Source organism: Bos javanicus, chromosome 14 (genome assembly GCF_032452875.1).
Source record: "Bos javanicus breed banteng chromosome 14, ARS-OSU_banteng_1.0, whole genome shotgun sequence".
Classification (NCBI taxonomy): Eukaryota; Metazoa; Chordata; class Mammalia; order Artiodactyla; family Bovidae; genus Bos; species Bos javanicus.
This window is the reverse complement of record NC_083881.1, coordinates 3976989-4000494: the sequence shown is the minus strand read 5'-3', so window position 1 is coordinate 4000494 and position 23506 is coordinate 3976989. Positions and strand designations below refer to the sequence as shown.

Below are 23506 nucleotides of genomic sequence, written 5' to 3'. Positions count from 1 at the left end.
GGCAGTACCAAGCCCTGTAGCAAAGTCCAGGGAGGGGAGAGGGCAGAGGTGGATCAGGGGACATCTCCTAACCCCAGGTAGAATCTTTCAGAGCAATGAGGAAATGACTCTGCCCGGGATACAGAGCAGGGCAGGAAGGGGGCCATCCCGGCCAGGGAGAAAGAGTTTATCACGGTGACCTTGGAAGTGCGACCCCTGCCAGGAGGGTGTGATTCCAGCTGTCCGTATTCCTTGGACCTCCTTCCTCCTGGGGACTGTCCCGTGGGCTAAGCACCAGTAGGTGTCAGCAGAGACTGCGAGGACCTCCTGGAGGCCAGGCAGGGAGAAGCCTGGGGCGGCTGGAAGTTGGGAGGGCGGCAGAGCCTTCGGCCAGCACCCAGGTGCTCAGCCCCGCAGTGACCGTTAGCACCTGGCATCTGAGCAGCACCTGAATGCAAACCTCCTTCACGCCGCATCTGACGAGCGCCTGCCACACACCTGGCACTAAGTCAGGCCAGGGCTCGTGGTAAGGGGCCCTCGGCACTCAGGGAGCTGCCGTCTCCAGCAGACAGGGTGGAAACTGGTCAAGCCAGGCACTGATGTCTCCAAGAACCATGTGATCCCAACCCCTGGAAGGTGCGGAGGCCAGTGAGGGGTGCAAACAGCAGGGTTGGAGCTGGCTGGAGGGCCAGGGTGTCTCCACTGAGGTCTGAGGTGGAGCCAGGCAGGTGATAGCAGGAGGAGGGCGGTCCTCCAGAGGCACGGGCCAGGGCCGGGGGGCCAGGGAGCGTGGCCACCATGGCCCGGATGGCAGACAGGGAGGAGCGACCGTGAAACAAGCTGGGGGTGGACCAGGAGGGGTGGAGGCGGACAGGCCCCTGTGGGAGATGCCACTCTGCCTGGGCAAGGATGGGGGTGGACAGGCCCTGGTGGGAGACACTGCTCTGCCTGGGCAAGGAAGGGGACTGACAGGCCCTGGTGGGAGATGCCGCTCTGCCTGGGCAAGGATGGGGACTGACAGGCCCTGGTGGGAGATGCCGCTCTGCCTGGGCAAGGAAGGGGACTGACAGGCCCTGGTGGGAGATGCCACTCTGCCTGGGCAAGGATGGGGGTGGACAGGCCCTGGTGGGAGACGCTGCTCTGCCTGGGCAAGGAAGGGGACTGACAGGCCCTGGTGGGAGATGCCGCTCTGCCTGGGCAAGGATGGGGACTGACAGGCCCTGGTGGGAGACGCCGCTCTGCCTGGGCAAGGATGGGGGCGGACAGGCCCTGGTGGGAGATGCCGCTCTGCCTGGGCAAGGAAGGGGACTGACAGGCCATGGTGGGAGATGCCGCTCTGCCTGGGCAAGGAAGGGGACTGACAGGCCCCTGTGGGAGATGCCGCTCTGCCTGGGCAAGGAAGGGGACTGACAGGCTCTGGTGGGAGACGCCGCTCTGCCTGGGCAAGGATGGGGGCGGACAGGCCCTGGTGGGAGATGCCGCTCTGCCTGGGCAAGGAAGGGGACTGACAGGCCCTGGTGGGAGATGCCGCTCTGCCTGGGCAAGGAAGGGGACTGACAGGCCCTGGTGGGAGATGCCGCTCTGCCTGGGCAAGGATGGGGGTGGACAGGCCCTGGTGGGAGACGCTGCTCTGCCTGGGCAAGGAAGGGGACTGACAGGCCCTGGTGGGAGATGCCACTCTGCCTGGGCAAGGATGGGGGTGGACAGGCCCTGGTGGGAGACGCTGCTCTGCCTGGGCAAGGAAGGGGACTGACAGGCCCTGGTGGGAGATGCCGCTCTGCCTGGGCAAGGATGGGGACTGACAGGCCCTGGTGGGAGACGCTGCTCTGCCTGGGCAAGGATGGGGACTGACAGGCCCTGGTGGGAGACGCTACTCTGCCTGGGCAAGGATGGGGGCGGACAGGCCCTGGTGGGAGATGCCGCTCTGCCTGGGCAAGGAAGGGGACTGACAGGCCCCGGTGGGAGATGCCGCTCTGCCTGGGCAAGGAAGGGGACTGACAGGCCCCTGTGGGAGATGCCGCTCTGCCTGGGCAAGGAAGGGGACTGACAGGCCCTGGTGGGAGACGCTACTCTGCCTGGGCAAGGATAGGGGCGGACAGGCCCTGGTGGGAGATGCCGCTCTGCCTGGGCAAGGAAGGGGACTGACAGGCCCTGGTGGGAGATGCCACTCTGCCTGGGCAAGGAAGGGGACTGACAGGCCCTGGTGGGAGATGCCGCTCTGCCTGGGCAAGGATGGGGGTGGACAGGCCCTGGTGGGAGATGCCACTCTGCCTGGGCAAGATGGGGGCGGAGGGACCAGCCAGGGGGTGGCTGAGAGCCACAGGGTTGCGGAGGGAGAGGCGGTCAGACCCTGGGCTCTCTGCCAAGCAGAATGAGCAGGCGGGTGGCCGACTGGATGAGGAGAGAACCAGAAAGAATGTTCTGAGTGTCTGGAAACCTGTAGGAAGAACCCATCTGGAAAACAGAGAACCCAAGTCCAGTTCCCACCACCCTGTGTTTGAGGTGTCTCAAGACACCCAGCAAGCAACCAGATCCATAAGCCTGGCTTTCCGACTCCAAGACGAGGCGCCTGGCTTTTGGTTTGGGAGTGGCCCATGTGCGGACAGCGTTTAACGTGCTGGGAGGGCGTGGAGGACATGGTTTGGAGAGGCAGAGGGCCAAGAGGAGGCCTCGGAGTAGGTCCCAGCCTCCCGTGTCACACGCCGGGACACGAGAACTGACCAGCAGAGGAGGCTGAGAAGGGGAGGCTCGTGAGATCGGAGCGGGACCCGGGGCAGGGAGGAGGCCCAGAGGCTACAGGAGGGAGCGTCTCAGAGGACAGGGTCAGGCCCCTGAGTAACAGAGTTCACCACCAGGAGGCAGAGCTCACGCCCAGTGTGGGACGGCAGCACGACCCCACCCTGCACCCCGAAAGCACCATGTGGACGGCCAGGGGCCGGGGAGGCTTCGTGGGGGAAGCCACGCTCTCTGTGCGAGGCACCCTCCATCTTCTCTGACCTTCTGAGACTGTCTCCTCAGTTCCAGAACCGAATCCACACCCTTAGCATCAACCCTTCAGGGTTCCAACAGGGACTGGACAAGAGAAAGGACAGGAGGCTCCAGACTCAGGGCTGAGGCCATGGCGATCCCATGGGGTCACGGCCCCCCTCACCCCAGGACGCCGGTGCCCAGCGAGGTGTCACCTGAGGTGTCCGCACCCCCGAACCCCGAGCTTCTGCAGAATCAGAGAGGACAGGGAGCAGCCCCAAGGCTTTCACACAGGGCAGGGGTCCCACGTGAAAAGGTTGCTGAACGGGCGAGAAAAGCTAGGCAAAAGGAACCCTCCATTCCTTCCAACATGGAGTCTGAGGAGATGGAGAAATAGGTAAAACTAAAAAAGCGGCAAAATTATCACATGACTCCAGAGAAGGGTGAACAAGATACGTCCCCCTGGCCCTGTGCAGAGGGGCTGAGACTGGGCTAGGAAGACCGGAGGCGGGGGGTGGGGGGAGAAGGGGGAGACCCACGGCGGGAAGAGGCCTCGGGAGCCTGGCTCTGGAGGCAGTGCAGATCTGAGGCCCTCAGCATGTGGCCAGGACAAACCACCTCCCCGCTGCATTTCAGGAAAGAGGACAGGCTGAGGGAGCGCAAATGCCTCCTCACAGGCACACCCCTGACCGCTACCCACAGCGTCTGTGGGTCTCAGGGCGGATGGGCGAGCAATATACCCAGTCTCTTCTCTCTACTTTCAGCCACAGCCTCTCCATTAGCAGGCGGCCTGGGGTCAGACTGTGTCCAGACTCAGGGTCATGTCCCCAGTCAGGGGAGAGAGACAGAGGCCTGGAGCCCACTGTGGACAGTGGGGCCCAGCTCAGCCGTGCACCGCGTCAGGCCCTGAACGCCTGTGTGTGGGGGGTGGGATGGCAAGGTGGGCACCAGGCAGAGGCAGACACAGCCAGCCCCCAGGCCCACCTGCCCCTGGCCACTCTCCCCAAGGGTCGGCGGAGGTGGGTTCCTGGAACGGCCACCAGCTGCATTTCCGTGGGAGCCATGGGGAGGCCAGTGGGTCAGCACAGCCAGCCTGGCTGCCTCCCCCCAACACTGGACAAACCAGCCGCGGAGGCAGAGCGCTGAGTGGAGCCGGGGCTGAGGCCAGGAGGAAGGCTGGGGCACGAGGGCACACGGTCCGGGGAGCAGGGCCCCCACCTAGGGCTGCCCGCCCACCCACCACAGGTGGCAGCCTCCCCCAAGGACCTGCAGGCAGAGGCTGCGGAGCCCCTCCCGCAGCGTGGCTTCCTGCCGACCTCACGCAGGGAGTGCAGGCGCGGGGGCCCCCCCTCCTCCCAGCTGACCATGGCTGCTGCCCCATCCCCTTCCAGCCCCGTGTCTTCACCAGGGCATCACCAGGTGCTGGGCTCTCTGGTCAAACCTCCGCTCACCTTTCCTAACTTCCGAAGGCCGACCCTTCCGCCCACCCTAGGCCTGCCCTCAGACAACCTTCTCGGGGACACGCACCCCATCTCTCGGGCTTTGCCCAGCCCACCTGCCTGGGGTGCTGGGCTCAGCTCCAGCTCCCTCTCCTGCTCCACCCTGAGCCTGGGGGCACCAGGACCGTGAGGGGCAGCCGTCGGTGGGGTCTGTGGACAACACTTGACCTTGCAGCCTGGGGGGTCCTTACCCCCACAAGGCCCCTGTGAGGCAAGGCCAACTGAGCAGGAGCAGTGACGAGAAGGGGGCTGGGCATAGGCTGGGCAGACTGGGGCCGCTTTGTCCTGGACACCACTGGACGGGGGTCTCGCCCGCCTCCTAGGCCCACGTTACGGGGATGGGACATGTTTCCGGGGACACTTTTCACACTTGATCGGTGACTTACATGTAACAGAGTGCACAGTGGGTAGGTTTCCTTTTGTTCTTCTGCCTGGGGTTCGGGTCTCAGGGCCTCCCCAGTGCTGGGCAGGCTTTGGTCAAGGCGGAGGTCACTGGAGATGCCCAGCTCTGCACTCCAACCCCTGGAACCATGGGTCCCACGGGGTCCACCAGTACAGGCTCCTCTGGTTCAACCTGAGCTCAGGGCAGATCTCAGGCCCTAGGCAGACACGGCAGCAGCACAAAACACCCAGGCTGAGCAAGCGGCGAGGGACGCCGGGCTCGCCCTGCAGGGGAGCTGGGGCCCCTCCAAGAGCTCCTGTCATCACTGCCCCTGCCTTGGTCACTCATCCTACGTCCAGCTGTTAGACTGATGCAAGGAACAGGAGATGGACTGAAAACAAACAAACCAAAGAAAATCACTATGTGTTCATTACTTGATCAAGCAACACTGGCTACGTCCAGAATATGAGCAGGTATTTCAGAAGCGCAGACAGACACTCCATATGCACTGGGGTTTTTTGTTCCTATTCCCCATGAGATTCCTCCATCTCTCTCCCACGCGTACGTGTCTGCTAAGTCGCTTCAGTTGTGTCCGACTCTTTGCAACCCTATGTACTGTAACCCTCCAGGCTCCTCTGTCCATGGGATTCTCCAGGAGAGAATACCGAAGTGGGCTGCCAGAACCTCCTCCAGGGGATCTTCCCAACCCGGGGATTGAACCTGCATCTCTTAAGTCTCCTGCATCTGCAGGCAGATTCTTTACCCCTAGCAGCACCTGGAAAGCCCCAAATACACTGATTTTTAATAAAGCTGTAATTTTACAACTTCCAGGGTGAGGGTCAGGAGGAAGGGGGTTTTGCTGTATGGACCACCTGTCTCTAGATTCGTGTGTGAGTGTGTGTAGGCACATACATGATCCATGTGTGTGTTCTGAGTGGGCATGTGTGTTTGCGTGCCCGTGTGTTTGAGTGTGTGTGTGTATCTGTGTCTGTGTGACTGTGTGTCTGTGATTTGTTGTGTTTATATGTGGATAAACTCAAAGAAACCTGAATCTGTGTCATTAAAAGGACAAAGACAGACACATTTTACAGCCAAAAAGTCGCCAAGAACATGCTGCTTTGACAATTGTTTTCCTTCAGCCTTCCAGGAAGCGTGAGGCTGTATCAGAAGCACAGCAATTAATCAGCCGCATTTCTTGGAAAGCCCCAGACACCGTGTAACCCCTGTGCCCCCCTCGGCCTCCCACAAGTGTGAATCCAGATCAGCTAGGTCAAGGTTAGCTACAGGACGTGAGAGACACTCAGAAGGCAGAATTCCTCCACATAGTTAATTATATAGATGCATACTTATTTATAGACACGTGTGTATATATAGACTGTGTATACGTGTGTATACATTTTGCAAGTGCCAATTTCACTGTGGCCACTACATTTCATCCCTTTACCAACGCAACACGAAAGCCACTGTGGCAAGTGCAGAGTCAAACCTCCCTCCCTGAGCTGGAACTCCTGGCGTGACGATGCCAGTAAATGAGACAGTCATGCCTGCGTGCACGCACTCTGTCTGGGATGGCCCCAGGGACAAGGAGCACCATGGCTGGGACCGTCCCACAGCCGGGCAGTGGCAAGGGGAGCACGCAGACCCACAGCTGACCTTGAGTCCTTTTTAGTCGTACCGGGGTATGAATCCTTGTCTAAGACGTGGGATGGCAGAAGGACTTTTTAGGATACACGAGTCACCCCTAAAAAATGGCAAGGCGAGGAAGCACCTATAAAGCAACAGCTCCTGGGGGCAGGGGAGAGGGTTATGCAGGATGACAATCAAGACACAGAAGGGAAGGGGCCTTCTGGATAATTTATAATTTACAGTATATAATGGGTGGGATTATATATAACATATTATTTATAATAGTTAATATTAATTTTAATGTATTAATTTATAATATAATGTAAAATACATATTAATTTATAATATAATAGGTGGGTGGGAACCCCACACACCCTGCTCAGCACCCCATGAAACGCCCTCTCCAGGGTCACCCCAGGAGACAGTGGCAGCGACTTCAGATTCTCCTAACCATTGCATCAGAACCCATCATCGGGAGTCCGTGATCTTTCCCTCTACAGAGCCAGAGAGTAAACACTTCGGACTTCATGGGCCACATGGTCGCTGTCACAACCACTCTGCCTGTGGTTGTGTGAACAGAGCCACCGGCCATATGTAAACAAGCTGACATGAACTACATCCTCCAATAAAACTCAGTGTGTAAAACGTGGTGCCTGAGCGGATCTGGCCTGCGGGCTGGAGTTGGCCAGCCCCTGCACTAGGTCAAGGACGGGCTTGCCTTCCTGAATAGGCTAGCTCTCTTTACAGAATCCAAAGTGCGTGAACTTCGAGACCCTGCCTGATTCCCTCCTGGGATGAGGAGCTCACACGCAGTCGTTATGTCTCAGAACTTCAGTTTTTTACTTTTTTCAAATATAGATTTGTCATAAAAATAGTTTATCAGTTGCACCTGACTCTCTGATCCCATGAACTGCAGCATACCAGGCTTCCCTGTCTTTCACTATCTCTTGGAGTTTGTTCCAATTCATGTCTATTGAGTCAGTGATACTATCTAACCACCTCATCCTCTTTCGCCCCCTTCTGCTTTTGCCTCCAATCTTTCCCAGCATCATGGTATTAAGTATGATAATAAACAATGCAATAAAAACAAGAACCACTGTAAGTGGTTCACTAGATCAGTAAATATCACATTCTTTCAGACGAGGAGACCAAGGCTCAGAGAGGCTCACACTCCAGCCCAGGCACCACCAGCGGGCAGCAGGCAGCGGGCAGAGTTGGGATTCCATCCAGTCTCTGTCCACAGATCAGAAATGCTGGCAAGGCCGTGCCCTGATTATGATGGTCACAAACTCTGTGCCAGGCTACAAAGGGAGCCTTTCATGTGCATGTTCCCTGGGCTCCAGAGAGTAGGTAGTAATATTACTGTCCTCGATTTATAGTAAAAACTAAAGGTTAAAAAAGGAAGCTGTCCAACAGAGAAACTTGTGTTTAACTGGGGCCTGTAGACCTCAGTCCATCTGCTCAACCCAGATGCTACAACACTGTAGCTCCCCAGGGGCAGAGGGCAGGCTATGAATGCAGGCCCTCCCCAAATTCTCATCCTGTAATCCTCACACACGCCAGAAACCACGCGTTCCCAAAGCGGGTAATACTGCCTCCAAAGGAGCAAAAATGGCTTTCAGTGAGGGTTTGAAAAAATCTGAGGGATTGCAGATGGGGCCCTCCAAAGTTCAACCTACCCAAACAGCATAAATAGTAGGTGTGATATTACGGTTTCAGAGAAGCAGGCAATGAGAGGAAACAAACACTTACATAAATACCCTTCAAAGGAGATAATTATTTTTAAAAGGTCAAGAAATACCGCCCTGCATAAAACACATAAACTCAATCACCTTTCTGACAAACAATAAATATGCACACGTGAGCTTCCCAGGCGGCTCAGCGGTAAAGAGCTGGCCTGCTAACGCAGGAGATGCAGGTTCCATCCCTGGGTCGGGAAGGTCCCCTGGAGAAGGAAATGGCAGCCCACTCCAGTACTCTTGCCTGGGGAACCCCATGGGCAGAGGAGCCTGGGGGCTACAGCCCACACATGCCGACACACACAGTAAGAGCAGACAGTGGCAGAATGTGTGCTCAGGGCCATTGCTGTGTCAAGCACTTTCCGCCTCCCAATCTTTAGATTTTTTAGGACGCTCAACAAGGTAGAAATGTCACCATCATCCTCTTTGTACCAATGAACAGGACAGGAAGAGGTGAGCTAACGGGCCTGAGGCTTCACCCAGGGTGCGGGGTGCCAAGGCCTCCCACCAGCCCACGCTGCACCGGGGGGAGTCACTGGGCATGTGCAAGCCTGCTCTAGGAGCCTCCCTACCTGCACAAATCCACAGAGAGCTCAGCACTTAAAAGGCAGGACAGCCATCCTAAGACCCCAGAACCCAGCAGCAGAAAGCGATGGTCAGGCGGGGAGAACTCAGGACGCGAGGGGCCCTACTCCTTCTGTGCATCGGGAAACACCCATCAGCAAGTGTGGACAACACGAGCTGCCCTCCCTGGTTCAGCAGAGGCTAAAGGCGGAAGCTCTGGGGTTTGGACATGTGGGTCACGCAGATGCGGCCAACAGAGGAGTCAGGCAGGGGCCTCATCGGGGGCGCGGGCCCTGTGGGGCCGGGCTGGGCAACTCTGCCTTCTTCCCCAAGCACACAAATCAAGAATGAGTGATGGGTGGTTTTTAGTTTTCCATTGCTTTCAGTAATTTTCCAATAAAATGTCCCAGCTCATAATCAGAATTAAGAAACCCCATGACCGTTTCCAGGGGGTGACCTCGATCAAGACAAGTTTTCCCAGGGAGGACCTCCCAGTGACCTTCAGGCAAAGGGTGGGACCCCCAGCCTCGCTTCCTGAAGGCGATGTGGTCAGGGAGCCAGGCCACAGGCATCCACGTGGCGGCTCCAAACCCGCAGCTGGGGTGGCCGCCGGCTCTGCCCCGGCTTCAGATCCATCCAGGGGGGACAAGCTGGGCAGGTCGCCTCATGGGCACGTGTGTGCTCCTAGATGTGAGTGTGTGTGTGGTGTGTGCAGTGTCTGGGGGTGCATGTATGATTTATGGGGTGTGTGTGGGTGTGTGTAGAGTGTGGGGGGGTGTATGTATGGTTTATGGGGTGTATGTGAGTAAGTGTGTGTGTGTGTGTGCACGCATGCGCTGACCTCACAAGTCTCTGGGCCATGCAGAGGGACGTGGGAAAGGAGACGGGTAGGGACAGGAGGACTTGGTCCCTGGGCACAAGGCCGCCAGCAGGGCTGTGCCCTCTCTGATGACCACAAGACTCAGGCCCTGAGGGAGACAGGCCCAAACAGACTCCCAGCCCAGACACGCCGCCCAGACATGCCAACAGCTGGGCCCAGGCTCTCCCTGGACAGTATCTCTTGGTCCTCAAGGGGACATTCTTGGGTGCTGAGGTGCGCTCTGCCCTTGGCTGGTTCTCGGCCCCCTCCCAGCTGGGTGGACTCTGGAGAGTCAAGCCCCAGAGTCAAGCCTCAGCATCCGCCCTCAACAGTAAGGGTCCCTCGGCGGCTTTGGCGATAAGCGCCCCTCGGGGGTAAGCGGCCCTCACCGGTACGCGCCATGATGCTCCACCCCTGGGCACCACTGCTGCCCACCCCCGCCAGGCCCAGCCCCTCCTCCACCAGCATCAGGCCCAGGCCTCCTGCAAGCCCTTGGCTCTCCTGCTTGCCTCTGCTGGAACTCTGGCCCATCAACCTTGGTGTGAACGGCTGTTCCACGTCATTCCAGCTTTTCTCTTCTCAAAGGCCTTCCTATAACCTTCCCACTTAAGACCCTTTATCATGCAACCCTTTCTCATTTCTTCAAAGCACTTAACCACTCTATGAAATCACAATCAAGTTCACTTGATTTTTTTTTCCCTCCATCTTCTTTCTGGAAAGTATTGCCCTAAAAGTAGAATCTCAGATGTGATCACTCACCATCGTGATCCCCTTGCCTCAGAACAAAGTCCAGGAGATAAGAGGGAAACAAAAAATATGTGTTGAGAAAGTAACCCACGCGTATCATAGAGAGCCTTTAAGACGCGCACTGCCGCGAGCTGCTGTCTTCAAAGGTCCACCTGGTCCGTTCCCAGTTACACAAATAAGTCCTGTGATTTACTCACACTGTTTTTTGCTATTAAAAAAAAAAAAAAAGCATAGAATATATTTTCAAGTGATTCCCTCACCTGAAGGTGAAGTGGCGTATGGCAGATACGGTCAAAAGCAATAAAGAGCCTCTCAAGGAATCTCAGTGCCCAGCCCCCGGGCCCATCTTCCCCATCCTCACGGTAGCCAAGTCTGTGAGCAGGTCTAACGAGCAGAGGACATCGGGACCCTTCTTGCAGGGGCTGAGGACATGCATAAAATCACAAACTGGTGAAACGCATGGCTGGGGAGGGGATGCCGACATGCTCCCCGTGAGATCTGCAGGAGAACAGTGAAATGCATTCCACCTCACACATAAGAAAGCCCCTCTGTGTGTGTGTGTGTGTGAGTGTGTGTGAGTGAGTAAGGATCGCATCCAGTAGTCAAAACCCACTGGGAAAGCATGTGGACACACAGCACAGAGGAGGGAGGGAGGGAGGCTGCAGAGACACGAGAAGCTCCTCCTGGGCCCTGTCACACTAACATCCAAGAGCTACAGGACACAGCCCAGGACATGGCCCTTGTCCCTGGGGAGAGGGGAGGCAGGACCACCAGAGAGCGTCCCCAGAATAGAAGTAGGAGGAGGCTCCCCGGCTGTGGGTGCTGGCAGCCACAGGATCGCTGAAGGCCACACCACCAGCTATATAAAGGCTGTGTCGTGGCCGCGACCGAGCCCAGGGTGGAGAGGGCTCTTAATTACAGCTGCGGCTCTGGGGCTGGGCCTCCGCCCCACGCTCTGCAGGAAGCCAGGCTGAGATCCAGTCCCCTGGGGGCCTCGGCAGGCCATGGAGGGGCAGGAGCTGATGCCCTGACACGGAAGTGCTTCCCTGGATGAGTCCAGGGCCAGGGGGACAGTGAGCCATGGGCCAGAGCAGACCTTAGGGGAGGTCACTGGGCAAGGCCACGGAGGTCATGATGCTAGAAACAGGCCTCTGACAACACCGCCATGCGTGCTTAATGCTGCTGCTGCTGCTGGTCCACTCCTAAGTCTGCAGATCATCTCTTTCATTTATAAAATGAGGATAAAGATTTCTTCAGCTACCATGACCTTCATCTGTCTACTGAACAAACAGCCACTGGTCACCGTGCAGGAGCCAGGGCTGGTCCAGGCCCTGGTAGGGTTCAATAATTAGACATCTGATGGGATTACTACGGAAGGACAGCTCAGAAAAGCTCAGACTCGCGGGCACTGAGTGTTGAGCTGGGTGAGGAGTCGAAGGCCTGATTCCCTGTGATCCTGGATAAGCCACTCGGCCCCTCAGTGCCGTCAGCGACAGAAGGAAAACTTACTTAGGGGATTGGGGTGAGACTTCAAAGCCACAGTAGGTTTAAAGATGGTTCCTGAATATCCAAACTTAGTGGGAAGAGCTCAGGCTCTGCGGTCAAACAGAGTGAGGTCAAAATCCCAGGTCTGCTCCCAGCCAGCAGGGCCACTTCAGGAGTGACCCAAACTAGCCACCCCACCAAGGGACTAGGAGTGGCCATGGGGTAAAAGCCAATATAAGTACCTAAGTGTTGTGAATATGAACTCTGAGAAAGGATGGACGTGGAAAGGAAGCCATAAATGCATTAGAAAAAAAAAAAAATCAGCTGGCGGCACTAAGTTATCCTATTTGCTGCTATGATTTAGGAGGCAGGTTATGGGAATTTTGCTCCAAGCAGAGAGGGATGATGGCATTCTGAGGCCTGAGAAGCAGGACAGTTCGAGTCCATGGCTGATCCAGGAGCAATTTGGACAAAGAGAAGCTTCTGCAGCAGCCACCCTCAAAAAGCGCTGTCCAATCTCATGCCTGGTCCTGTCCCCACATCACCCCCTCCTCTGCTCACATGGTCACTCCCGGCTGGGCTTCCAGACCAGAGCAGGGCAGCCACGGCCCCCACATCCCAGCCTGTCCTGCCTGAGGGCTGGGGCTGGGCACCCACCTGGACACTGGCCCCTCACCTCCTGTGCGCTGAGCTGGGACTCAGTTTCCCCACTGTCCCCCAAGACTGCCCTGCCTCCCTCTGGTAGCCAGGCTGGCTGGAAAGCACAGGCTCTGGAAGCAGTCATACCTCAGTTCCCATCTGCAGCATCAGCATCATAGAAGATGGAGGAGGAGGAGGAAGCGGAGGAGGAAGAAGATCGTATGAAATTTCCTAGCAGCCACAATTTTAAAAAAGTAAAAAGAACTAGGTAAAATTACTTTTAGGAATATGTTGTATTGAACCCTAAATTTTGAGGATGTGTGTGTGCTTCATCTCTCAGTCGTGTCTGACTCTTGCGACCCCACGGGCTGTAGCCTGCCAGGTTCCTCTGTCCATGGGATTCTCCAGGCAAGAGTACTGGAGTAGGTTGCCATTTCCTTCTCCAGGGGAAATCTTCCCGACCCAGGAATCCAACCCAGGTGTCCTGCATTGCAGGCAGACTCTTACTGACTGAGCTACAAGGGAAGCCCCACATTTCCAGAATACTATCATTTAAACATGTAATTAATATAAAAAGATGCATGAGATGCTTTACTCCCTTTTTTCATACCTCGTCTACAAAATCCAGTGGGTATGGCACTCAGGCACTTCTCAGTCTGGACCAGCTCCAGATTGGTCACTGGCCACATGTGATGGCCAGCGCGGGACGAGGCACTAGTTTCCCCAGATGCAAATTGTGAGCACTGACACCGCCCCTTCCCCCCACCCCAACTGGGCTGGGTGAGAACACAGTGTGAATGAAACGCAAATATCCTCCCCAGCCTTCAAAACGTTTGGTGCTCAGAGAACAGCGGGCTCTCTGAGTGCTGTTCACCTCCCCCACACCCTGGGAAGTCAGGTTGGGGTCCTTCTCCCCCAGATGTGGCCTGCCATAGGGTGCAGGTATGATTCACCCCCCACCCCCCATGCCCCAGCCTGCCTTTTCCAGACGTTCATCAACCTCCAACATCTAATCGTTCCACTCTGCTCACCAACATACACACGAGGGAAACAGTTATTGTTGGCTAGGATTTCAGATTTGCTGAATATGCTTAGTCTTTGCATTTGGGAGGCAGTAGATCATTGCATGAGTTGCTTCCAGCATGCACAGCACAGAATCCACTGCAGGTTGCTGCCCCTGATTTCTTTTTCAACAACATTCAGGCAGCTCCTCCTCCATCCCAGGCTCTGTTCCAGGCACTGGTACCCCTAGGAACAGCCTTTCCCTGGTGAGGATTATATTCCGTGGGTGAAGGCAGCTCTGACGCAGACAAACGAACAGAAATTTCAAACGGCAGGAGGCAACCAGCATGCACAGTCTGTGGTATAATCATGTGTCACTTCCCTGCTGCCTCCAGGAGGAAAAGCTTCCCAAGGACAAGAAGGACATCAGCTCCAACACCGCATCCTGGACACCTGATAATTGCCTGGCAGAGGACTCACTCACTGTGTGACTGCTCAGTGAATGAATGAATGGATCGACAGATGGACTGAAGTGAACCGATGCCGACTACAGCGTACGGTTGGGTTGAAGTTGAATGAATGAACAGATTAGTGTGAATCCACCATGGCTGTTGAATGAATAAATGAATGAGTGGACTGGATGGACTGAATGATCACAACACTGGAAACCCATGTCCTTACTCTCAGATCTCCCAGGTCATCAGTGAGAAGCCCCCGTGGGAACAGCCCGGATCCAGACCATGCATCATCTGCAGGTACCCTGCCTGTGCCAAAGGGCTTCTGGCTGTTTGGATGCTGTGGGGCTCCTCAATCTCACCCGCCACATGCTTCCCACTACGTTCCTGTTCGCTCTTCTGTTTTGTTTTGCTTTGTTTCTAATTGAAGCAATTGTGAAGACATTTTGCTTCCTGAGTCTCCAGAATAGAGCGGACCCTCTCAGCCTCCAGCTGTATTTACAAACCGGATTCCCTTCAGATGATTAAGAATAACTCGACTCTTCCCTCCATTCAGGCATGTGGAGAAGCCTGCGAGGGAGAGTCCTGACTTTCTCCTGACATTTCCACAGCAAATGTGAGATGTGCTGGCCGGCTGGACGTTTATCCTTTCCCCTTTGGGTCTGGTCCCTGGTGTTCCTGCCGGGGTCAGATCCCTTTCCCTGGGGGAGGAGAGGCAGTAACTGACCCCACTCCACAATATCAAACAGGGTCCTGTGGTTCAGGCCCAGAGAGTCAGCCTGCTTTCACTCTGAGGTTACGGTGATTGGCTGGGGACAGTCACAGGGTCTAAAAGGCGTCCAGCTAGTCAAGTCCAGGCCTGTGGGGTCACCCTCTCCTCTCCTGGGTCCAACCCACACCCGCTCTTTCTCTGTCCTGCTCGGGCCCCTGTCACCCAGCCCCTTCGCTGGCTGCTGTGGGATGTCAGCCAGCCCGGCGGACAGGGAGTGAGGCAGGGACTCCTTTCCTGCTCCCTCTGGGTCACGGCCGAGTGGGCAACCGCGATTCTCCCTGAGACGAGGAGATCAGAGCTTGTGATGGTCAGGCCCTCCCCACCCAGGGGCCCCGGCTCCCTGCCATCCCTGCTCCAGCCACTGGCTCCCGGTGCCTCCCTCTCCCTCCCCAACCTCAGTCTTCTCCAAACAGAACCTCATCAGCATCTCTTCCATCCACGCTGGTCACTGCCGGACGCTGACACACAAATCTGCCAAGAACAGAATTAACAGCAAAGGCGAGCAGAGCAACAGGAGAGTAGAGGGCCTGGTCCCCGCTCGGGGCTGCCCAACCGCTGGCCTCTGCATCCTGGGTGATGTCCCTGTGTCTTACTCCTTAAGCAAGTTAGAGCAGGGTTTGCTGTTACCTGTGACCATTGTCCCTTGCTCAGACCCAGGGTCAGTGGTGGTGAAATCTGTGTTCTAGGGGCACAGGGGGATGAGGGCAGAGGCCGACAGCCCAGATTCTGTGCCCACACTGCCACTTTATTAACTGGGCAACACGATCCAGTGACTTGACGTCTCCAGGGTTGTCCGAACCATTCCCAAAGCCATCCCCTGGGAGGGGGAACCTCTTCAAAATCTAGCTTCTGGTCTGCCAAGACGAAGAACCACTTTGAACCCAGGCTGCCAGGATGAAGAAATGCTGGCGGGGGGTGGTCAGCTGGGTGCTCACAGACTCTGAGCCACCAGGCTGGAGGACTGCCCCTTGGCTCACCTGGTCTAGCACCCGCCTCTGTCAGCCGGTATTTCTGGCCATATGCACCTAGATCAAGTCTCTACCTGGCCGTGGCGAAGCAGTTCATCCTCCCTTCCTCCTCTTCCCCACGTGGCGCCATCACCTCTCTGGACTGCTGCTGAGGGCCCTGCAGGCCTTGCAGCTGTGCCCCCTTGGATCTCAGCATTCAGCAAGAAGGGGAGCATCTGTATCTTAGGAGGCTGTAACGAGGGTCAAATGAAGTCACTGTGGAAGTCCACAGCCAGTGAACTGCACGCTATGGAGCAGGTGAGTGTCCCTTAACCCTCTGGGCATCCCTTTCCTCATCTGTAAAACGGGCCTGGGCATCCACCCCCAACACCATTCTCTGAAGTTGCCCAGCTGTCTTGTGAGGGGGCTCACTAACCTGCCAGGATTCCTTTCTCCGCGAAGATCTGACCATGTCACGTCCTGCCCAGAACCCTCAATGCCTCGCGGTGCACACAAGGCCCCTCTTTATCCAGGCCTTGACAATCACACAAAGCCACCAGCCCCCACTCTGCTCCTCCCCTCCAATCATTATAGTGCACTGACTAAACGTTGCCACCTCATCCTGAAGCTTGTGCTCTTTCTTCTAAACTAAGTGCCACCTCCTCCAGGAAGCCCTCCCTCATTCTCAAGGTCACCATCCACCAAAACCACAGCAGGACCTCACCCACCACATTCTTTTCTTTGGTGTCTTTCCCAATATCTAGATGAGGAACAGATTTCATTTTCTTGGGCCCCAAAATCACTGCAGATGGTGACTGCAGATATGATATTAAAAGACACTTACTCTTTGCAAGAAAAGCTATGACAAACCTAGAGAGCATATTCAAAAGCAAAGACATTACTTTGCTAACAAAGGTCTGTCTAGTCAAAGCTATGGTTTTCCCAGTAGTCATGTGTGGACCATAAAGAAGGCTGAGCGCCGAAGAATCAATACTTTTGAACTGTGGTGCTAAAGAAGACTCTTGAGAATGCCTTGGACAGCAAGGAGATCCAACCAGTTCATCCTAAAGGAAATCAATCCTAAATATTCCTTGGAAGGACTGATGCTGAAGTGCCAATACTTTGGCCACCTGATGTGAAGAGTCAACTCATCAGAAAAGACCCTGATGCTGAGAAAGATTGAAGGCAGCACAAGGGTACAGGATGAGATGGCTGGATGGCATCACTGACTCAATGGACATGGGTTTGAGCAAACGCCAGGAGATGATGAAGGATAGGGGATCCTGGCGTGCTGCAGTCCATGGGGTCGCAAAGAGTCAGACACGACTTAGAGACTGAACAGCAACAGATGAGGAAAGCCTGAGGGCAAGGGCTGTGTCTTATCTTTTTCTATAGGCCCAGAAATCAGCACAAGGCTGCACAAAAAACAGACTCTCGTTAAGTATCTGTGAATAAGTAAGTAGAGATTGAGAAAGCCAACACAGAGAAAAAGCCACAGAGTGCAAAAGAAATGGAGACAAGCATCAAGGCTCAGACAAGTCTTAGCTGCAAGGCTGGCCCATCCCTGAGACCAGGTCCCTGCAGCTCCGGCCTGCTGTTCCCACTGTCAGTCCCTCCTCCCCTGACCCAGCCTCCTGCCCCTGTCTAGGTGGGACCCTCGGGGCTCCCTGACCCAGGGCTCAGTCCCCCAGAGAAGTCAGTAAGACAGAGGCAACACTGCTCCCTGCCCCCACCTGGGCCCGGGAGGGGGAAGTTACCAGGAAGGAATGTCACCCCAGTGAAGCAGGCACAGGCTGAAGCTGGGGAAAGGCTGACACGGGAGAAACCCACTCCAGCCCCTCCTGTCCTGGAGAGGGGGCTGGCCTCAGGATGACCCCACTAGAATCTTGAGGTCAGCCGCCCAGGTCAGAGCCCTAGGGGCTCCTGGCTCTCTGCCCAGTTATCCCCTTACTCCACCCACAAACTCTTCCCTCTCTCATCCCCCTAGCCCTAGCCACAGTCAAGATTCCAGACAAATAACTCGGAGGCCTCGGGTGATCTCAGAGAGCAACAGGTCAAGAGCCCCTGGCCTTTGGGACCAGCAGCAGCCATCATCTTGAAGTGGCTGCCTCGGGCTTGTCGGGGACAGTTCCTGAAGGCGGTCTGTGCCCCATTCTTCCATGATTTTTCACTGTGACACCTCAGGAAAGGGGCAGGACCCGACATCTCTCACCTGTGTGAGCAGGTGCTTGGGCGAGGCCTTGCAAGCACCTGCTCTGACTCAAGGGCCCTGAGAAACCAATGCATAGTCCCCATGGCAGATATGGAGCTGCAACCAGAGACAGGTAACCAAAATCTGAGGCTGGATGGGGTTTAGGACCCAGCCCTCATGAATTTTCTTTCCCTGGACTCAGGGCCCAAGGCACAGGGCCCATGGGACCCTGAGGGTAGGTGTGCACGCTGGGGGTGGGTGCGCCTGGGTTTCCAGGTTCCTGAGCAGCAGAGCAGCCGCAGGGTGTCCTCAGGCCCGCCTCTGCCTGGAAGCTGGGTTTGCCCCTCGCCCCGCCCGCCCCGGGCACGGTCCCCACTCACTCTCGCACAGGCGGCGCCGCAGCTTGCCCCGGATCTTGTCGATGGCGTCGAAGTCAGACACGTGGAAGACGTGCGCCGCTGTGGGCTCGGAGGCGATCTCCTCTAGCTCCTCGCGCAGCGCCTCGCCCACGCCCACAGCAAAGATGCGGATGCCAGCGCGGCGCGCGGCCGTGGCAGCGGGCAGCACCAGGTCCTGGCTGCGGCCGTCGGTCAGCAGGATGGCCACCTGCTTGAAGGCGCGGTCCCCGGGGCGGCCGCCGGCTCGCGGCGCGAAGCTGTGGCGTGTGATGAAGCGCAGCGCGTCGCCCGTGTGCGTGTGGCCGCCGTGGTAGGCCAGCTGCCGCGCCGCCGCGCGCACCGCAGCCCGCGAGCCGAAGCGGCCCAGCTCGAAGGCTGTGGCCGGGCGGTCGCTGTAGCGCACCACGCCCACCCGCGTGCGCTCCGGGCCCACCTCGAACGTGTCCACCAGGTTGGCCACCCACTGCCGGACCTTCTCGAAGTTCTCTTTGCCCACGCTCGAGGAGGAGTCCAGCACGAACACCAGGTCATAGTGGACAGTTTTGCAACCTACAGGGGCAACGGGAAAGGCAGGGTCCTTGCAGGGGGCTGGAAGCGTGGTCATCTGGGTCCCCCAGACCTGCCTCCAGGCCCCGCCCGCTCCGCGGGGTGAAGCGGGGCTGGGCTGCCGCCTTAAAGCCCCAACCTTGGTTCCCTAAAGGCTATCTGATGGGGAGTCTCCCCAAGATTGCTGTGAAGTTCACCTGACTACGTATATAGTTAATATGTACACTCACATATATACATAGTGAATAACATATAAGTATATATTATATACTATAGATAATTATATATACAGTCTACATGTATTTATACAAGTGAATAACATAATTATATATTATATATTATGTACTGTGTATAAGCATATATGATTATATATAGGTTACAGATATATCCATGTAAGTGCATAACAGTCATGTAACAGTGCTGACTACTGTTGTCAGTTTCTTTAACTCCTCCTACTATGTTGGTTCAAAAGTGACTTCATTGTCTTTCAGACCTGCAAAAGGCAATCCAAAAAATCTTCAAACGCTCATATTTCCATCTGGGCAGAGATAACTACTGCTAACCCACGGTGTATTTATCTATGCTGTTGGCAGAAGCGGGCCTGTACCCGTGGCACTGATATATAAGCTGGTTCCCAGCATCCAGTGATAGGCCAGGAGCCCATTTCCAGTGTGATAATGCTGGTTTCCATGGCTGCAGAGATTCCGCCGCAGGGATGAACATAATTTATTTAGCCAGTCCTCTCCTGTCAGAGAGTTAAACAGTTCACAGTGTCTCACTATTAGAAATCATATAAAATGGATTGCATTCATATATTTTAGAAAGTCTACGGTGCTTTATAAAAATAGGCTCATATCTTTACAAATATAAACTTTATATAAGCTATATGACACTTTTGATTAAATAAAATGCAGCACTATAATTTATTTCTGATCCACAGGGCAACCCTGTGCAGAGAGCTTGCTGGTCCCCATTTTACAGTTAGATAATAGGAAGAAAAGTGTTTTCTAAACTTCAAAGTGCTGCCCAAGTAGACAGGGGAATCATCAAAATGCCCTTGCCTCGATTTTTCCAGAATCTGAGTCTTGGCCATGACAACGGGAGCAGCGGATCAGGCTTCTGGAAATACCTGGCACAGACAGTTGATCAGTGAAAATAATTTTTTTTTTTTAAAAAGAGAGATCTCACTGTGTTAAAACGTCCAGTTGGCAAAAGTAAAAAATATTGACTGTGGTGGCCAGTGAGGATATAAGGAGAATGCCTTTATGGGCTCAAGGAGTGAGTCTGGGGTTTGTCACCCCCATCATCAGAGCCCTAAAAGCCTTGTATCTTTGAATCTGCCAATTCCAGATTCAGTGATTTACTTAAAGAAAACCAGCAGATAAATAGAAAGGGCAAAAGTAAAGCTGTAAGGAAGTTCATGGCAGCATTGCCAAGCAAAATCCCGGAGCCTGCCTTCATGGGTACGCATAAGGACCACTTAAATAATATTCCGCCTGCATCATTCAGTGGAATGCTAGGCGGCCACCACAGTGATGGCCGTATTTACCAACGTGGATACACCTTCCACTCTACCATTGCCACATTTACCAATGTGGATACATTTTTCACTCAATCATCTATCACTAGGTATGAAAAGCACGTGTGTGTGTGTCTGTGTGTGCATGTGCATGTATACAACTGCGTATTGAGGAGAGAAGCTACGAAAAGAACCATTGCTTCTTTCTGGCAAGCAGAGCCATGAGCGAATTGTATTACCTTGTAGTTCTATGTAGTCCTGATCTTGCGTTTACACAATACACAATGCATTAAGTTCAAAAAACAAAAATAATATAGCTAGGTATATTTAAACACACACGCACACATCCTCATCCCACCCTGCTCCAGTGCTCCCCTTGAATTTTCCATGTCTACCTTCCCTTCTAGTTTTTTAAAATCCAAGTCCAATCGGCTGAGAAGCCGAGGTGAACCCCTGCCTTCGCAGAACGGATCCCCTAACAGGATCAGAGCTTTTGAAGTGTGTTTGCCCAGATGTGTGCACTCAGAGAAAACTCCTGGGGAGTTTTTGCCCTGGACACAAAGGTCATCCTTTTGCCTTTGGGACCATGATGTCCAAGCCTGATCAGGGTGATTGCTGCCCACGGCTCTAACCCTTGAGGTGATGTGGTTGCAGGCGGCAGAAGGTTCACTCGTGCGGGAGGCCTCACCACGGGGCCACTTTCTCTGGAGGCCAGGGCACAGGTGCGGTTGCAGGAAGGTGAGAATGAAGGGCAATGAGGCGGGAGGGGCCCTGGTTTCTGGCTTCGGTCCTGCCACTCACAGGGGCCCTGTGACCCAACAGACTGCTTTCCACTCCATGAAATGGGGGCGGAGACAGAAGGTCCTCGGGCCTTCCCACTTCTGAATTTGATAATCCTGGTGCCAACTGGGCACTTGCAGCTGTCCTGGGGGCACAGAAATCTCCTCGGAAGGCCCGTGTTCCCCACATGGAAAACAAGATGTCCACACTCATCACTGTCTGTCTAGCTACCCCAGCTTTGTGAGTCGCAGGCAGAATAGACCCTTGTAAAGTGATGGAGAAACACAAGCCTTGGGGGGTTGTTGTTTGTTTTTCCTCTTCTTTGGAGGGCCCAGATAAACAGCCTGACTCTAGCTCAACCCTGCCCATTCGTTCAACCTCACAGGGGGTGGGGCATGGGGGGGGGCTCTCTTTTTTTTTTTTCCAACGTTTTAAAAAAATCAAAGCACAGTTGATTTACAATATTGTGTTATTTTCAGGGCTTAGAGCAAAGTGATCTGCTTATGCATATTTATGTATCAATCTATAGTCTTTTTAAAAATTCTTTTCCATTATAAGTCACTACAAGATACTGAATATAGTCCCCTGGACTGCACAGTAAATCCTTGCGGTTTACGTAGTTTTTATCCAATACTGTGCATCTTGTCTGTAAAATGGGGCAGCATTTCACACCCAGCCATCCAGCGGCAGTTCTCTCCCTGAGACCAGGTCCAGCTGTGTACCGCAGACCTGGCATGCAGGCTCGGGGCTGGGTGCCGTGACAGCCCAAGCCGCTCCCGTCCTGACTCCTTCCCCAGGTCTCCCACGGACCATGACTCCTCCCAGGAGGCCCTCGGACAGGTGGGCAAGCCGTTCTGTCACTTCTCACCTCTCCCGCCCGGGCTGTTTCTGCTCCTAACTTCCCCACTTTCTGGCCGCTCACTGTCCTGGCCACCCCTTTAGGCTGGACTCCAGGGCACTCAGTGCCCCTCGGGCTGTGGCCCAAGGTCCTCTCAGGAACCAGACGAGGCAGCAGGACGCTAACCCCACTGCTGTCCCCACACCATGTATGTGGTCAACAGAGACACAGCCTCAATACGTTGTATGATCGACCTCAGATGTGTGTTCACTCTCACACACGTGTACACGCCCCAGTGGCATGGCTGATTATGACTCACACTGGCTGGGGGACAGTGGACACCACACCTGGGATGACCCACACTCTCACACCCCCTGGCACTAGCTCACCACTGGCCCACACCCACACACACATGGACACACACCCACTGCTCTGTATTCCGCCTACGGCCCTACCTGCCCTCTGGGCCTGACAGCCGCGGTCCCCGCTCCAAAGCAGCAGCATCCACAGGAGGCCGGTCACGACGTTCCCTCTTAGGTGGCCCATGGCTCTCTCGTGCTTGGGAACCAGCATTTCTTGGCCAGGAAGAGACACCGTGAGGGTCTACTGGAACATGTCCTGTGTGGAGAAAGAACATCTTTACAGGAGGGCCCTTGAGCTAAGAAGCTGCAGAAGTAACCTCTGGACCCCCTCAGGGGAGGAATTCCCCAGACCCAGCCTCCCAACCCTCTTCACTGCTGAGACTCAACTTTTCACACAGCCAAAGGTGTGACTTTCTAAGAGCAAAGCTCAGTGTTACCTCCTGTTCCCTGATTCATCCATCTCTCCGGTCCCCATCCATCCATTAGCAGATGCAAATTAATTAAGAACCCGCAGGCCTCCTGTTATCTGCTCCCTAAGGCTCTGACCTGTGACACTAACGTCATTATTCTGATCGTATTTTCTACTTTTAGACATTAATAGGCTGCTTTATTTGTTTAGCGTGTCACAAGAGGACATCTCTTTGCCCATACTCAGCTATTTTCTTACAATAGATTTGTAGGAAAACACTTGGGGCGTCCGTCCTATGGGTTTTGAAAGGGCCCTGGTAAGAACTGTCAAACTGCTTTGCAAAAAGGCTGCCCTGTTTTCACTGCCCCCAGCAGTGTCGGAGTGCATGTGTGGGTGCCCCTCTCACTGCGTACCTGGCCGCACAGATTGGCACCATTCCTTTGATCTTGGCTAACTCAACATCCCTTCTTGCTTTCAATGCATTTCTTTGATCCATTGAGGTTTATTAGCTAAATGATTTCCCATTTTGTGTATTTTATTTTCACGTGGATGGCCATTTCAAAAACTGTTTGTCATTGAGAACACCAAGATCCAGGTAAAGGAAACTGCTTATAGATGTTACCATTCATTTATTCACTCACAAATATTTGCCAGTGGCCCTCATGTGACAGGTTCTGAGGGCAGGCAGATGAATGTCACCAAATCCATACTCACGGACACCTGGGAGACAGGTAAGACATAGGCCCAGGCAAGGTAGGCTCAATGACACTGAGAGAGGGAAGGGGGTGTTTATGGGGCTCA

General features: G+C 54.9%; 1 protein-coding gene across 3 annotated transcripts in view; it reads right to left on the bottom strand.

Annotated features, from left to right (window-relative positions):
* Positions 1-23506, bottom strand: part of COL22A1 (collagen type XXII alpha 1 chain) — a 225838-nt gene that overhangs the window by 180267 nt on the left and 22065 nt on the right. For all 3 annotated transcript variants that reach the window (XM_061438524.1, XM_061438526.1, XM_061438525.1), the window contains exons 2-3: positions 22390-22552; positions 18234-18800 (exon numbers count right to left, since the gene is read on the bottom strand). In XM_061438524.1, the coding sequence (XP_061294508.1) occupies positions 18234-18800; positions 22390-22507 (685 nt within the window). In that variant the 5' untranslated portion in view covers positions 22508-22552. The remainder of the gene's footprint in view (positions 1-18233; positions 18801-22389; positions 22553-23506) is intronic.